At 41.4% G+C, this 18,212-nt stretch overlaps 1 protein-coding gene across 1 annotated transcript in view; it reads right to left on the reverse strand.

The window, feature by feature from the left end:
- The window catches only part of TMPRSS12 (transmembrane serine protease 12), a 37,048-nt gene extending 30,528 nt beyond the window's left edge, over window positions 1–6,520 (reverse strand). The window contains exons 1-3 of the mRNA XM_061419028.1: window positions 5,939–6,520; window positions 5,832–5,887; window positions 4,771–5,051 (exon numbers count right to left, since the gene is read on the reverse strand). Of these exons, the coding sequence (XP_061275012.1) occupies window positions 4,771–5,051; window positions 5,832–5,887; window positions 5,939–6,341 (740 nt within the window). The 5' untranslated portion in view covers window positions 6,342–6,520. The remainder of the gene's footprint in view (window positions 1–4,770; window positions 5,052–5,831; window positions 5,888–5,938) is intronic.
- Window positions 6,521–18,212: the final 11,692 nt, after the last annotated feature.

An 18,212-nucleotide genomic window follows, 5' to 3' on the forward strand; every position in this document is an offset into this window, starting at 1 on the left:
TCGTGTCTGACTCTTTGCGACCCCGGGAATCTCAGCACGCCAGGCCTCCCAGTCCAACACCAACTCCCAGAGTTCACTCAAACTCATGTCCATCGAGTCAGTGATGCCATCCAGCCATCTCATCCTCTGTCGTCCCCTTCTCCTCCTGCCCCCAATCCCTCCCAGCATCAGATTCTTTTCCAATGAGTCAACTCTTCGCATGAGGTGGCCAAAGTATTGGAGTTTCAGCTTCAGCATCAGTCCTTCCAAAGAACACCCAGGACTGATCTCCTTTAAGATGGACTGGTTGGATCTCCTTGCAGTCCAAGGGACTCTCAAGAGTCTTCTCCAACACCACAGTTCAAAAGCATCAATTCTTCAGCGTTCAGCTTTCTTCATAGTCTAACTCTCACATCCATACATGACCACTGGAAAAACCATAGCCTTGACTAGTAAGGGATTAATATTGAAAATAAATAAAGCATTCCTACAGCTCAATATCCACAAAAATCCAAACAGCCCAGTTCAAAAACGGGGAAAGGACTTGAATAAATGGTTCTTCAAAGAAGAATACAGAACTTTTTTGGTGGTTCATGCTTCCAGGTTTGATTGCTAGTCCGAGAACTAAGATCCCACATACTGCATCAGTTCAGTTCAGTTCAGTTCAGTCACTCAGTCATGTCCGACTCTTTGCAACCCCATGGACTGCAGCACACCAGGCCTCCCTGTCCATCACCAACTCCCGGAGTTTACTCACACTCACGTCCATTGAATTGGTGATGCCATCCAACCATCTCATCCTCTGTCCTCCCCTTCTCCTGCCCTCAATCTTTCCCAGCATCAAGGTCTTTTCCAGTGAGTCAGCTCTTCGAATCAGGTGGCCAAAGTACTGAAGTTTCAGCTTCAACATCAGTCCTTCCAATGAATATTCAGGGCTTATTTCCTTTAGCATGGACTAGTTGGATCTCCTTGCAGTCCAAAGGACTCTCAAGTCTTCTCCAACACCACAGTTCAAAAGCATCAATTCTTCGGCACTCAGCTTTCTTTATAGTCCAACTCTCACATCGATACATGGCCATTGGAAAAACCATAGCCTTGACTAGACGGACCTTTGTTGGCAAAGTAATGTCTCTGCTTTTTAATGTGCTCTCTAGGTTGGTCATAACTTTCCTTACAAGGAGTAAGCATCTTTTAATTTCATGGCTGCAGTCACCATCTGCACTGATTTTGGACCCCCCAAAAATAAAATGTCACTGTTTCCACTGTTTCTGCATCTCTTTGCCATGAAGTGATGGGACTGGATGCCATGATCTTTGTTTCCTGAATGTTAAGCTTTAAGCCAACTTTTTCATTCTCCTCTTTCACTTTCATCAAGAGGCTCTTTAGTTCTTCACTTTCTGCCATAAGGGTGGTGTCATCTGCACATCTGAGGTTATTGATATTTTTCCCGGCAGTCTTGATTCCAGCTTGTGCTTCCTCCAGCCCAGCATTTCTCATGATGTACTCTGCATATAAGTTAAATAAGCAGGTTGACAATATCCAGCCTTGACGTACTCCTTTTCCTATTTGGAACCAGTCTGTTGTTCCATGTCCAGTTCTAACTGTTGCTTCCTGACCTGCATACAGAACATGCTGCATGGTGCAGCCAAAGCTAAAGTAAATCAAACTTTAAAAAAAGGAAGAAGAAATACGATGGCCAGAAAGCACATGGAAATGTGCTCACCGTCACTAATCATTAGGGAAATGTGAATGAAAACCACAATGAGATACCACTTCACATTCATTCAGATATTTACCACAGTAACAGTGTAAGGAGTAAGGAACTAAGGATATGGAGACTGATATTCTGAATCTACTTCTAATCAATGGAGAGTAGTATTGGGAGACAAAAAGAAACAAATTTAAGAGATACTGCAGAGAGTCAACTAACTCTCTGGGTAATGGAACTGTTGGTGAAGCTATTATCTAAGAAAATAGAGAAGGGAAAGAATTAGAAGAAAGATTTAAAAATTTCATGTTTAGACTTCTTGAGAATGTGACTCCAATATATATGTATAGGAGGGAGCTGGAAATATGACTCAGCTGGAGAGACTTGGGAGTTACTAGCACATGATGACTCCTAAAACAGGAGTCTCATCTCATTTCCGAGATGAGACATCTCTCAGAAAGAGTTCAGATGATAAGGAAAGAGGATAGAAGGTGGAACTCTTGAAAATACTGCCATTTAAAAGATGACAAGGCTTCCCTGGTGGTCCAGTGGTTAAACCCCACACTTCCAATGCAGAGGGTGTGAGCTGGATCCCTGGTCAGGGAATTAAGATCCTACAAGCCACATGGCGCAGCCAGTAAGAAAGAAGAGAACAGTAATCAACTTTGCCAAATGTTATAGAGATAAAATAGGATAAGGATTGAGTGGAGCTCATTGGATTTGGCATGGAGGTGGGTCTTTAATAGTGTGTTCTATTGCACGCTGGGAAATCAGATTGCAACTGGGATTTTATGAGTCAATGCAGGTGGAACAAAAGGAGCCTTTTTTTTTCAAGGAATCTAGTAGTGAAAGTGTTGAGAAGCATAGTGCAAAATAGCCGTAAAAGGAGAAAGTCCTTGAAAAAATGACAAAGGGCCAAAAATACTCAGCTTTACACTGCAGACAATAAAACATCTCCTGCCTTTAGGGATGTTACTTGTGAGAGCGGGTTGTGAGATAAGCCCATGAGTCATTTAGAGCGCGCTGTCCTTAAAATGTCTTTACTGATTATGTGTTAACTCCATATGCGCTCTGCCGGCCGCATACTTTAAGCTCTTTGTTCCTGCTTCTATAAAAAAACTTGACTACAAAAATAAACTTGTCAGTCCTTACAAGAGACTGTCCAAATGTCATTCTTTCAGGTTCGTCATTTCCAAGTCCTGGAGAAAAAAACCCGAACAGAAAGGAAGAACAGAAACAGGTAGGGTTCGTTTGTTTGTTAAATAATGATGAGTTGAGCTACACATGTTTGAAAGCTGTAGGGAAGAAACGAGGAAAATATTGAAAAATACTAAAGAGACAGTGAGATATAATGAAACAGCATAGATTTGAGAATAGGTTTAAATCAATAGATTGCCACTTTACAGCAGTGTGATCTTGGGCAAGTTACCAAATCTCTCTGATCTCTGGATTCCTCAAGTGTGAAATGGAGGTAACAGCAATTTCAGAGGGCTGCTGCTGCTGCTGCCAAGTCGCTTCAGTCGTGTCCGACTCTGTGCGACCCCATGGACTGCAGCTTACCAGGCTTCTCCGTCCATGGGATTCTCCAGGCAAGAACACTGGAGTGGGTTGCCATTTCCTTCTCCAATGCATGAAAGTGGAAAGTGAAAGTGGTCACTCAGTCATGTCTGACTCTTAGCGACCCCATGGACTGCAGCCTACCAGGCTCCTCCATCCATGGGATTTGCCAGGCAAGAGTACTGGAGTGGGTTGCCATTGCCTTCTCCCAGAGGGCTACTGAGAGGGTATTTTATTTAAATACAGAATTATATGTAACATCCTTAAACAGTACCTAATCTCAGAGCAGGTCTTTGATAAATAGTTGTTTTAAGAAGGAATAAGGGACAGCTGATGGTGCAAGATTTAGAAAATGAAGGGGAACAGGAATAGAAGTAGCAGAGTTTTCTGAAACAGGAGGAACTCCTAAAAAATAGACTGTACTTCAGTAATGTTGACTTCCTCAGCATCTTGCCCAGTTCCTAGTATATAACATATTGAGTAAGTTTTTGTTGAGTAAAAAGGTAAAAATATCAATAAGATTTAGGTTTGAGAACTGTTAGGTGGAAAATTAATACTATCTTCAAATGCTTGGAAGAGGAATGAAATTTAATACATATGGCTTCAACAGGCAGAATAAAAGTCAAGACACTTATTCAGCATAAGGAAAGGCTTTCTAAGAATTAAAGCTGTACAAAATTTAAATGAGGTTCTTTCCAAGGTTCATCATCACAAAAGGTAGTTTTTAAGTAGAAAGCCAAATGGTATGGTTACGTGTGTGGATTTTCATTCTGACACACCTGGATTTGATCCCTGATTTTGTTGCTTTCCAGTCAGGGTCTCCCTCTAGCAAAGAGTGGTTGTGGGGAGTAGTGGAAATTGTGTATGAAAAAATGCCCGGCTCAATGCATTAAAGCAATAATTATTTCAGACTAGAGAACCCTTTATTTCAGTACTGTAAGAAGGATTCAAATATAGGACAGAGAATTGAACTAAACCCTTAAAATACCTCTGTGAACTCTAAGATTCTGTGACAGTATGTGAAGTGTGAAGTCACTCAGTCGTGTCCTACTCTTTGTGACCCCATGGACTGTAGCCTACCAGGCTCCTCCGTCCACGGGATTTTCCAGGCAAGAGTACTGGAGTGGATTCTCCAATGCATGAAAGTGAAAAGTGAAAGTGAAGTCCTTCAGTCGTGTCCGACTCTTCACGACCCTACCCAGGGATCGAACCTGGGTCTCCCGCATTGTAGGCAGATGCTTTACCGTCTGAGCCACCAGGGAAGTCACCCTCTGTGACAGTATAACACAGCTATATTATTTGATCAAGTTGGTACATCTAGTAGGTTCTGGAACCTTACTTAAAACCACTGCACCACAAAGTGTCAGAGGAGGACTAGGATACAGGTTGCCCCTCTCCAAATGCGTTAGTCTCCCCACCGTCTCAAAGGAACAGACCAGTAAAGGTGCAATGTCAGGACTTAATAGGTGAGAAGAGCTTCAAAATATCCCCTAAAATAATAAAGTAGGAATGTTCTGAATACATACCTAGCGTCTTTAGTGCAGTGGGCAGCCGTGAGGACCCATCTATTTTTCACTAAGCTTCCCGCACATACATGAGCACCAAATCTGCCAGAATGAATCTGTAGGCTAACTAGCCATGGCCATGCGCCAGTTTGAGCCTCTGTGCCCCCTACAATCCGAGACCCCTTGAACATATGCATAAGTGGTGCTATTCCACAATCTAAAAATAAAAATGATATATTATTTGAACTGAACATATTATTATATGTATTTGTTTCTAATCTTAATACATTTATATAATCTTTAAATTCCTATTAAAAAAAACTGATAGAGCAAGCTGGATACCTAAGCTATGCCCATATTTGACAAAAAAATCTTAGCGAGTTAAAACAAACATGATGTCAGATCGCTTACAAATAGACATCAAATAAGCTCAATTCATGAATTTTAAAACTTGACTTCTGAAAAGTGTAATAGTGAGATAAGTTTCTCTGGTCAGGTAACACATTTTTCCCTATCTGAAATGGCAACTGAGAGCTCCTGGGGCTGGTGAACCAAGAGCTATAGTTTCTAATACTTGCCGTTTAACTTGTGGGGTTAATTTTTCTGAACAGCATGAAAAAGTCACCTAACAGTCCTTTAAGCTTTGAATTTCAATGAACTATTAATCTATAAAGTGGGAATGACACACCCCAGAATATTTTAAGGTGCATATACAGACGCACAAGTATATGTCATTTCTACCAAAAGTACTACTATTACAGTCATCATTAATATAGAACTGCAAGGGTCTGTATGGGAGAGGGCAATGGCACCCCACTCCAGTACTCTTGCCTGGAAAATCCCATGGACCGAGGAGCCTGGCAGGCTGCAGTCCATGGGGTCGCTAGGAGTCGGACACGACTGAGCGACTTCACTTTCACTTTTCACTTTCATGCATTGGAGGAGGAAATGGCAACCCACTCCAGTGTTCTTGCCTGGAGAATCCCAGGGACGGGGGAGCCTGGTGGGCTGCCGTCTATGGGGTCGCACAGAGTCGGACATGACTGAAGCGACTTAGAAGCAGCAGCAGCTAGGGTCTGTACATTTTTAGGTAAAGGCAGTTGGTAAAAACAGAAAAGGAGGGCCCCAAATTCAAATACTACTTAAGTGGGGCAAAAGAAAGAAAGGGCGACTGACTAAAGAAGAGAACAGATACTGCCCTTTGCGTCCAACTCTTGCTGTTCGCGGGCCTCGCGCGCCTTCTGCCCTCTGGGCCTCCTACTCACGGCCTCAGGCCACCCCAGACCGCCAGCCTGTTCCCACGAGGAGCCGCGCCTACTCCTTTCAGAGAAGAGCGAGTAGTGTTCTGAGCATATGAGAGCGCTCGCCAGAAACAACAGCGCTGCACTCGGGAGCCCCAGCGCCATGTCTGAACTCCCGGTGGGCAAGATGGCGGCAGGCATTTCTTGCCGGCTCCCGCCTCTCCGCGAGCTCGTGGGCCTGCGGCCTAGATGATGTGGTTTGCGAGGTGGGAGAGAGGGGAGTGGAAGGCAGTGGCGAAGCGCGCGGGGCGGCGGGGAAGGACTGTGCACGTGAAGTAGGCTAGAAGCCATACGTGAGGCCTGTGAGGCTGCCGAGATAACCTGGATGAATCAGGCCTCCCCGTTGTTCTAGTTACCGGACAGACGGAGTATCGCCCTCAGACAGGGTCTGCGGATTCGCTGATGAGACCTTCCTGAGCCAGATCTACACGCTTAGAGCTGGAACCACTGGAGGGCGCTGCTAGCTCAGATTTCCAGGGCCAGGAAGGCTTCCAGAAGGAAGAGCGTCTAAACTGAAGTGGGTAAGCTGAAGGGAAATGTAAAGCAGAAGGCAGAGAAGTACGGAGGTTGGGATCTGAGGCCAGTTTCATTTGTACACATTGATCTTACTATATTTTTGTAGTAGTTTACCTTCAACTGATCATCTTAGGCTGAGCTGATAGAATCAAATTTCAGTTCAGTTCAGTTCAGCCTAAGATGATCAGTCGTGTGCAATTCTTTGTGACCCCATGAACCGCAGCACACCAGGCCTCTCAGTCCATCACCAACTTCCAGAGTTTACCCAGACTGACGTCCATTGAGTCGGTGATGCCATCTAACCATCTCATCCTCTATTATCCCCTTCTCCTCCGGCCTTCAATCTGTCCCTACATCAGGGTCTTTTCAAATGAGTCAACTCTTTGCATCAGGTGGCCGAAATATTGGAGTTTCAGCTTCAACATCAGTCCTTCCAGTGAACACCCAGGACTGATCTTCCTTAGGATGGACTGGTTGGATCTCCTTGCAATCCAAGGGACTTTCAAGAGTCTTCTCCAACACCACAGTTCAAAAGCATCAATTCTTCTGCGCTCAGCTTTCTTTATAGTCCAGTGCTCACAACCATACATGACTACTGGAAAAACCATAGCCTTGACTATTCGGACCTTTGCTGGCAAAGTAATGTCTCTGCTTTTGAATATGCTGTCTAGGTTGGTCACGACTTTCCTTCCAAGGAGTGTCTTTTAATTTCTTGGCTGCAATCACCATCTTCAGTGATTTTGGAGTCAAAATAAAGTCAGCCACTGTTTCCCCATCTATTTGCCAAGAAGTGATGGGGCCAGATGCCATGATCTTAGTTTTCTGAATGTTGAGCTTTAAGCCAACTTTTTCACTCTCCTCTTTGACTTTCATCAAGAAGCTCTTTAGTTCTTCTTCACTTTCTGCCATAAGGGTGGTGTCATCTGCATATCTGAGGTTATTGATATTTCTCCCAGCAATCTTGATTCCAGCTTGTGCTTCCTCCAGCCCCACATTTCTCATGATGTACTCTGCATATAAGTTAAATAAGCAGGGTGACAATATACAGCCTTGATGTACTCCTTTCTGCTGCTTTTTAATTTAGCAGTCTGATGGGTATAAATTGAGGGCTCATGGTTTCAATCTGCATTTTCCTGACTTTAAATGAATTTGAATATTTGAATATGTTTTCATGTTTTCATCCTGTATTTAAGGGACATTAATTATGTCATATTAAGTACCTGCTTAGGTCTTTTATGTGTTTGTCTTATGGATTTCGTTAATGCAGCCACTCTTCATGTACTGTTTCCATAGTTTTGCCTTTTTCAGAATATATAATACATACATACAGTATGTAGCCTTTCAGATTGGTTTCTTTTACTTAGCAATATGCATTTAACATTTCTCTATATCTTTTCATGACTTGAGATCTCACTTTTTTCTAGTGGTCAATAGTATTCTGTTATCTGGATATACCGAAGCTTATCCATTCACCTACTGAAGAATAATTTAGTTGCTTGCAAGTTTTGGCAATTAGGAGTACATTTGCTATAAATACCTGTGTGCAGATTTCTGTATAAACATAAGTTTTAAGCTCTTTTGGGCAAATATCAAACAGTGCAATTGCTGGATCATACAGTAAGAGTATGTTTAGTTTTGTAAGAAATGGCCAAACTGTCTTCCAAACTTGCTGTACCATTTTTGCATTCCCATTAGCAATGAGTGAGGGTTCCTGTTCCACATTCTTAGCAGCATTTGGTGATTTGGATTGGCCTATTCTAAAAGGTCAGTTTTCATTCCAGTCCCAAAGAAGGGCAGTGCCAAAGAATGTTCAAACTACTGCACAGTTGCATTCATTTCACATGCTGATAAGGTTATGCTCAAAATATTTAAAGCTAGGCTTCAGCAGTACGTGCACTGAGAACCTCCAGATGTACAAACTAGATTTAGAAAAGGCCGAGGAACCAGAGATCAAATTGCCAACATCTGTTAGATGATAAAGAAAGCAAGGAATTCTAGAAAAACATCTACTTCATTAACTACACTGAAGTCTTTTGACTGTAGATCACAACAAACTGTGGAAAATTCTTAAAGAGATGGGAATACCAGACCACCTAACCTGTCTCCTGAGAATCCTGTATATAGGTCAAGAAGCAACAGTTAGAACCAGATATGGAACAACAGACTGGTTCAAAATTGGGAAAAGAGTATGTCAAGGCTATATATTGTCACCCTGCTTATTTAACTTACATACAGAGTATATCATGTAAAATGCTGGGCTGGATAAATTGTAAGCTGGATCAAGATTGCTGGGATAAATACCAACAACCTCAGATATACAGATGATACCATTCTAATCCTAAAGGAAATCAACCCTGAATATTCATTGTAAGGACTGATGCTGAAGCTCCAATACTTTGGCCACCTAATGTGAAGAGCCAACTCATTGGAAAAGACCCTGATGCTGGGAAAGATTGAAGGCAAAAGGAAAAGAGGGCAGCAGAAGATGAGATAGTTAGATAGCATCACAGACTCAATGGACATGGATCTGAGCAAACTCCGGGAGATGATGAAGAACAGGGAAACCTGGCTGCAGTCCATGGGGTCGCAAAGAGTTGGACACAACTTAGTGACTGAACAACCACCACCACCATTCTAAAGGCAGAAAGTGAAGAGGAAGTAAAGAACCTCTTGAGGGTGAAAGGGGAGAGTCAAAAAGCTGACTTGAAACTCAACATTCAAAAAATTAAGATCATGGCATCCAGTTCCCTCATTTCATGACAAATAGAAGGGGGAAATGTAGAAGCAATGACAGAGTTTATTTTCTTGGGCTCCAAAATCACTGTGGATGGTAACTGCAACCGTGAAATTAAAAAACGCTTGCTCCTTGGAAGAAAAGCTATGACCAACCTAGAGAGTGTATTAAAAAGCAGAAAAGTTTTTGAGAGAGAACAAGATGGCAGAGGAGTAGGTGTACGTGGAGTACATCTCTCTCCACGGATACATCAAGAATACACCTTCAGACACAGAAGGGCTTGCAGTATACCTACTGAGAACAGGCAGGAGTACCTGACCACTGGAAAAGAATATATAGAACCACGCAAAACTCAGTAGGATGAATGAACTAGGGGGAAAAGCAGGGAGTGTTAGTAGGACTGGACCTACCCTCAGCGGGTGGGGGAACTGAAGCAGGGGTCTGATCCCCACATCAGGGCATGTCTGGGTCAGAGGAGAAACATTTGAGGCTAAGAAACATAAAGCAGCTGATCTGTGACAACTTAAATGAAATGAGAATCAGACAATCCTTGCTACAGACATATGTACCCTGGACAGGGACGCAGGTCCCCTAGAAGGTGCAGCAGGTGGGAACTGGAGCATAGAGATTGTGGACAATCCCAGGGCGAAGGCTGCTGTTGACTGCTTGGAGACAGACTGAGAGGACATGAGGGAGGAAGTGCCTATAGAGGAAAGCGAGGCAGCCATGGAAGCAGGGATACTGCTGAGTCATGCATGAGGGGTGGAGCCATCACCATAGCCTCTCTCTCCCCACACATCAGCACCAGCAGCTGAACAATAAAGGCTGGCCCATCAACTGCCTGATGCAGGGAACAGTAGAGTAGGACTCCACCCAGTGTGCCCCTTTAAGTCCCTCATACGCTCCTTTAACTCCTGTGGCTGAGGCAGTCCACATCCCTGCACACTTGGCGCCACCAGGGTCCCCACAACCCAAGCAGCTGCACCACCTCAATACCTGGCACTCACTGGAGCAGACCTAAGTTCTTCAAGGCAGCATCAGGAGCAAACCCCAGTGGACTACCCACATGCAAAGGTGGAGATAAAACCACAATTGAAACCCAGGGGCAGTGTGGCTAAGGAAGAAGGCCCAAAACCTTACCAGCAGCTGTACAAGCTGCAGATTAAATCCACATGATCAACTAGTCAGACCCTGTTGTCTATGGAATATATAAAAAGACATTGAGCACTCCCACAAAAGAAAATGCACTAGTTCTGACAGCTGTGGACATTGGAGGCAAGAACACACAGGAGTAGGACCAGATTATAGTCTAAGCTGCCCTCACAGCAAGTCCAGAGACCAGCACAGTGTTGGAGGGCATCCTAGCAAAGTGAGGTGGACTGTGACTCCCAGTGAGGGAAAGGATGCTGACAGCAGAGGCTCAAGAAAAACATTTATTATTCTTATATTTTGACTTGTTCTTTAGTTTCTTTGGATTTATTTTTGTTATTTTCCCTCCTTCTGTTGTAGTTGTTGGTTTTATTAGCATTGTGAAATCTATTTAAGCTTTTGAGATTATTTTTTTCAATCACACTGTTATTTCTGTCTCTATGTTGGCCTTTTGCAGTTCTGTAGAGTTTTCCTTTTCTCTCTCTTTTTATTTAAATTTTTAAAACTTATTATTTTTTCTACATTTATTCCTTTGTTTGCTTTCCCTACTGTTCTTTACCTCTTGCTGTTAATCTTTAATATATATAAGTATTATCTACTTCTGTTTAACTTTGCATTTCTATTCTCTCTTTCTTTCCTTTCTTTTTCTCACCATATTTGTTAGTTTTGCTTTCATTGCTTTATTCCCCAGTTGGTACCCTGCTTTAGTTTTGTTTTCCAGTTTGTGCTTTAGTTAGTTTTGTTCTTAACTGGTGGGTAACATTTTTGGTTTCCTTTGTTCACCGGGTCAATCTGTTATACTTCATTTTTGTTGGACTGTTTTGATTTTGCTTATGGATGTATATGTATGTGTGTATAGTCCATTATTTTAATTATTATTTGCCTGATTTTGTAATTGCCATTTGTCTGCGGTTGTCTTTGGCTTTTCGTTTTGGGGTATTTATTTTAATCCCATTTAATGCCATAACAGACCACTTGTGGAATCTCTGTTCCTGGCCAGAGATCAAGCCCTGAGCCTTTGGAGTGGGAGCACTGACTCCAAGACCCTAGACTACCAGAGAACTCCTCACCCTAGGTAATATTAAATAGTGAGAACTCTTACAAAGGCAACCACCTGTATACAAGATCCGGCATCACCCAACTATCAGTAGCACCCTGTGCAGGACACCTCATCCAAACAACAAACAAGACAAAAACACAAACCCAGTCATCAGCAGACAGGAGTACCACTGCACTAGCCCTGCCCATCAGAGGAAAAAAAAAAAGTCACCTCCTTCCACCAGAACATAAGCACAAGTTACATCCTACATGAAGCTTATATAAACCACTGCACCAAACTTACAAGGGCAGAAACCAAAAGAAAGAAAGAATTCAACCTTTAAGTCTGGAAAAAGGAGATCTCAAACAGAATAAGTTAAAAAAAATAATGAAAAGGCAGAGAAATATTGCACAAATGAAGGAACAAACTAGAAACACACAAGTCCAAATAAATGAAGAGGAAATAAGCAAACTACCTGAAAAAGAATTCAAAATAATGATAGTAAAAATGATCCAAAATCTTGAAAATGGAGAAAATGCAAGTATCAATTAACAAAGACCTAGAAGAATTAAAGAATAAACAAACAACACAATTATTGAAATTAAAAATATTCTAGAAGGAATCAAGAGTATATCTGAAACAGAAGAATGTATGAGTGAGCTGGAAGATAAAATGGTGAAAATAACTGCTGAAGAGCAGAATAAAGTAAAAAGAATGAAAAGAACTGGGAATAGTCTCAGAGATTTCTGGGACAATATTAAATGCACCAACATTATATTATAGGGGTCCAAGAAGAGACGCGAAAAAGAAAGGATATGAGAAAATTTCTGAAGAGGTTATAGTTGAAAATTTTCCCAACATGGAAAAGGAAATAGTCAATCAAGTCCAAGAGATGCAAAAAGTCCCATACAGGATAAACTCAAGGAGAAACATGCCAAGACATATACTAATTAAACTAACAAAGATTAAACACAAAGACTATTAAAAGCAGCAAGGGAAAAGCAACAAGTAACATACAAGGGAAACCCATATGTTTAACAGCTGATCTTTGAGCAGAAGCTCTGCAGGCCAAAGGAAGTGGCAGGATATATTTAAAATGCTGAAAGGGGAAAAAAATCTACAACCAAAATTACTCTACCCAGCAAGGATCTCATTCAGAATTGATGGAGAAATCAAAAGCTTCACAGACAAGCAAAAGTTAAGAAAAGTCAGTACCACCAAACCAGCTTTACAGCAAATGTTAAAGGGACTTATATAGTCAGGAAATACAAGAAAATATAAAGATCTACAAAAACAAACCCCAAACAATTAAGGAAATGGCAATAAGAACATATCAATGATTACTTTAAATGTAAATGGATTCAATGCTCCAACCAAAAGACACAGACTGGATGAGTGGATACAAAAATAAGACCCATATATATGCTGTCTACAAGAAACCCACTTCAGATCTAAAGACACATATAGACTGAAAGTGAAAGGATGGAAAAATATATTCCATGTGAATGGAAATCCAAAGAAAGCTGGAGTAGCAATTCTCATAACAGACAAAATAGACCTTAAAATAAAGAAGGTTTCAAGAGATAAGGAAGGACACTACATAATGAGGGAACAGTCCAAGAGGAAGGCATAACAATTGTAAATATCTATGCACTCAACATGGGAGCACCTCAATACATAAGACAACCACTAACAAACATAAAAGGAAAAGTTTACAGTAACACAATAATATCAGGAGACTTTAATACCCCATTTACACCAGTGGACAGATCATCAAAACAGAAAATTAATACGAAAACACAAATCTTAAATGCTGCATTAGATGAGATGGATTTCATTGATATCTTCAGGACATTCCATCCAAATGCAGAAGAATACACCTTCTTCTGAAGTGCACATGGAACATTCTCCAGGATAGACCACATCTTGGATCACAAATCAAACCTCAGTAAATTTAAGAAAACTGAAATTGTATCAAACATCTCTTCTGACGACAACACTGTGAAACTAGATATCAATTACAAGAAAAAAACTGTATAAAACACAAACACGTGGAGAGTAAACAATACATTTCTAAATAAGGAACAGGTTACTGAAGAAATCAAAAGGGAAATAAAGAAAAAACAAAATGAGATGAAAACATGACAACTCAAAACCAATGGGATGCAGCAAAAGCAGTTCTAAGAGGGAATTTTATAGCAATACAATCCTACCTCAAGAAACAAGAAAAACGTCGAATAGACAACCTAACTTTACACCTAAAACAACTGGGAAAAGAAGAACAACAGACCCCCCCCACCACCACCAAAATTAGCAGAAGGAAAGAAATCACAAAAGTCAGAGCAAAAATAAATGAAAAAGAAATGAAAGAAACAATAATAAAGATTAATAAAACTAAAAGCTGGTTCTTTGAGAAGATAAACAAAATTAACAAACCTTTCACCAAACTCATCAGGGAAAAAAGAGAAAAGAATCAAATCAACAAAATTAGAAATGAAAAAGGAGAGGCTACAACAGACAATGCAGAAATACTAAGGATTATGAGACTATTATGAGCAACTGTATGGAAATAAAATGCATAACCTGGGAGAAATGGACAGATTCTTAGAAAAGTTCAGTCTTCCAAGACTGAACCAGGAAGAAATAGAAATTATGAACAAGCACTGATATCAAAACTGTGATAAAAAATCTCCCAGAAAACAAAAGCCCAGGACAAGATGGCTTCACAGGGGAATTATATCAAACATTTAGAGAAGAGCTAATACCTATCCTTCTAAAACTCTTTCAAAAAATCGCAGAGGAAGGAACACTTCCAAACTCATTCTATGAAACCACCATCACCCTGATTCCAAAACAAGACAAAGACAACACAAAAAAAGAAAACTGCAGGCCAATATCACAGATGAACATAGATGCAAAAATCCTCAACAAAGTTTAGCAAACAGAATTCACCAACACATTAAAAAGCTCATACACCATGATCTAGGTGAGTTTATTTCAGGGATTCAAGAATTCTTCAATATACACAAATGAATCAATGTGATATACCATATTAACAAATTGAAAGATAAAAACCATATGATAATCTCAATAGATACAGAAAAAATTCAGCACCCATTTGTGATTAAAATGGGAGAAGGTAATGGCACCCCACTCCAGTACTCTTGCCTGGAAAATCCCATGGATGGAGGAGCCTGGTAGGCTGCAGCCCATGAGATCTCGAAGAGTCGGACTCGACTGAGCAACTTCACTTTCACTTTTCACTTTCATGCATTGGAGAAGGAAATGGCAACCCACTCTACCGGGGTCCAGCCCTGGTTGGATCCAGGGATTCCCTTGGGAGGACGGCATCAGGGACTGAGAGAAATAGAGAAAGAGATAAGGAAAGAATTTTGCAGTTAAGAAAATAGAGGAGAGAAAAGAGGCTGATATTCCTTGGTTTACGCAGAAAGCCAATAAAGCCCCAGCATGGGACTTGTTCTGTTCATGTAGGCCGCAGGCGCCCTCTCAAATAGCTGAAGGTGCCCCACCTTAGGCACCTTCTCAAGTGGGTCTTAGAAGCCCAGGCAGGAAAGTGAACGCAGAGGGCCCCTGTGCTCCAGGGAATCAGCCTGAAAAGGAAAGACAAAGAACGACATGGGGATACCAAGTTTCAGCAAGGCCCACACTTTATTTTACAAAGTAGTTTTTATACCTTAAGTTGTGCATAGAGGATAATGGGAGGGGCGGGGCGGGAAGGGTAGAGTCATGCAAGGTCAGCAGTCCTTGATCCTTATTGAAGCCAGGCTTTCTTTCTGCAAACTTATCATATGCAAAAGCTTTAGGTGATTTACATAATCTTCTGGCCAGGAGGCCTGTTAACATTTTATGACCCTTTCTTCAGAAAACTTTTCTCTAAAGGTGATTATTCTAAAGTCAGGCACCACCCTCCAAAAGCATTAAAGTTGCATTCCTAAAGGGCAAAAATGTGGTGAGCTATAACAAGAAAAGAATTAACTCAAGGGTCCAAGGTTACAAACATTAAAGCTACTACTTACATTTCTATACACCAACTATATTAATCAATATACTCCCAGGGACACAGTAGGTAAGGGATATGGAAACTTGGCAGCAAGCATTAGCTCAACAAAGAAATCCTCTACTAGTTCTATTCTAACAATTTTAACTCTCTGAGAAGCTCTGCATTGTTAGAATATCTTAAGCTTCCTGTGCCTCTCGTGGTTCGGAGGCTGTGAACAATCACATGCGTAGCTGCAGGAGTCCGAACAAACCTGTCAGGCAAGCTAGAAAGTCATCAGAGGGGTTTGAATTGAAACACTCCTTTTACGCCCAGGAGACTTATTAACTAGAGTTTTAAGTTGATTTTCTTACAGAGAAAGGTGGTCGGGGATAGCCCCCCGTTCATGTCAGAAGAGTTGGTGAAAGTTGTGAAATAGTAAAACAGACAGATTTTGGTTTTGGGGTAGATGCTCAGGCAGGTCCAGGGGGCCTCTCGAGCCCTGACTCGCCTTGCCCGTCAGGGCTCTCCCACATGACCTTGTCATGGGTGGGAACTCCCGTGCTGGCTCCCGGCACCACTCCAGTGTTCTTGCCTGGAGACTCCCAGGGATGGTGGAGCCTGGTGGGCTGCTGTTTATGAGGTCACACAGAGTCGGACACAACAGAAGTGACTTAGCAGCGGCAGCAGCATGATTAAAATTCTTCAAAAAATGGGCACAGAAGGAACCTACTACCTCAATATAGTAAAGGCCATATATGATAAGCCCACAGCAAACATTATTCTCAATGGTGAAAAACTGAAAGCATCTCTTCTAAGATCAAGAACAAGACAAGGGTGTCCACTCTCACCACTATTATTCAACATAGTTTTGGACGTCTAGACTACAGCAATCATAGAAAAAAAAGAAAAGGAATCCAGATCAGAAAAGTAAGAGTGCTCCCTGTTTGCAGATGACATGATATTATACATAGAAAACTCTAAAGATATTATCAGAAAATTACTAGAGCTAATCAGTGAATTTAGCAAAGTTGCAGGATACAAAATCAATACACAGAAGTCACTTGCATTCCTGTAAACTAACAATGAAAAATCAGAAAGAGAAATTAAGAAATGAATCCTATTCAGCATTGCAACAGAAAGAATAAAATATCTAGGAATAAACCTACCTAAGGAGACAAAATAACTGTATACAGAAAATTATAAGACACTGATGAAAGAAATCAAAGATGACATAAACAGATGGAGAGATGTTCCATGTTTCTGAATAGGAAGAATTCATATTATAAAAATGACTAAGCTACCACATGTAGTCTACAGTGCGATTCAGTGTGATCCCTATCAAATTAAAATCACATCTTCAAGGAACTAGAACAAAAAAATTTACCATTCATATGGAAACAAAAAAGACTCTGAATAGCCAAAGCAGTCTTGAGGAAGAAGAATAGAGCCAGAGGAATTAACTTTCCTGACTTCAGATTATACTACAAAGCTGCAGTCATCAAGACAGTATGGTACTGGCACAGAAACAGAAATATAGATCAGTAAAACAAGATAGAAAGCCCAGAAGTAAACTCATGCACCTATGGGTACCTTATTTTTGACAAAGGAGGCAAGAATATACAATGGGGCAAAGACAGCCTCTTCAGTAAGTGGTGCTAGGAAAACTGGACAGCTACATGTAAAAGAATGAAATCAGAACACTTCCTAACACCATCAGTTCAGTTCAGTTCAGTCGCTCAGTCATGTCCGACTCTTTGCGACCCCATGAATTGCAGCACGCCAGGCCTCTCTGTCCATCATCAACTCCCGGAGTTCACCCAAACTCATGTCCATTGAGTCAGTGATGCCATCCAGCTATCTCACGTTCTGTCGTCCCCTTCTCCTGCCCCCAATCCCTCCCAGCATCAGAGTCTTTTCCAATGAGTCAACTCTTTGCATGAGGTGGCCAAAGTATTGGAGTTTCAGCTTTAGCATCAATCCTTCCAAAGAACACCCAGGACTGATCTCCTTTAGAATGGACTGGTTGGATCTCCTTGCAGTCCAAGGGACTCTCAAGAGTCTTCTCCAACACCACAGTTCAAAAGCATCAGTTCTTCGGTGCTCAGGTTTCTTCACAGTCCAACTCTCACATCCATACATGACCACTGGAAAAACAATAGCCTTGACTAGATGGACCTTTGTTGGCAAAGGAATGTCTTTGCTTTTGAATATGCTATCTAGGTTGGTCATAACTTTCCTTCCAAGGAGTAAGGGTCTTTTAATTTCATGGCTGCAGTCACCATCTGCAGTGATTTTGGAGCCCCCAAAAATAAAGTCTGACACTGTTTCCACTGTTTCCCCATCTAATTCCCATGAAGTGATGGGACCAAATGTCATGATCTTAGTTTTTTGAATGTTGAGCTTTAAGCCAACTTTTTCACTCTCCTCTTTCACTTTCTTTTTTTGTTGTTGTTGTTTTCATTTTATTTTTAAACTTTACAATATTGTATTAGTTTTGCCAAATATCGAAATGAATCTGCCACAGGTATACCCGCGTTCCCCATCCTGAACCCTCCTCCCTCCTCCCTCCCCTACCCTCCCTCTGGGTCGTCCCAGTGCACCAGCCCCAAGCATCCAGTACCGTGCATCGAACCTGGACTGGCGACTCGTTTCATACATGATATTATACAGGTTTCAATGCTATTCTCCCAAATCTCTCCACCCTCTCCCTCTCCCACAGAGTCC

The sequence above is a fragment of the Bos javanicus genome, chromosome 5 (assembly GCF_032452875.1).
Source record: "Bos javanicus breed banteng chromosome 5, ARS-OSU_banteng_1.0, whole genome shotgun sequence".
NCBI lineage: Eukaryota > Metazoa > Chordata > Mammalia > Artiodactyla > Bovidae > Bos > Bos javanicus.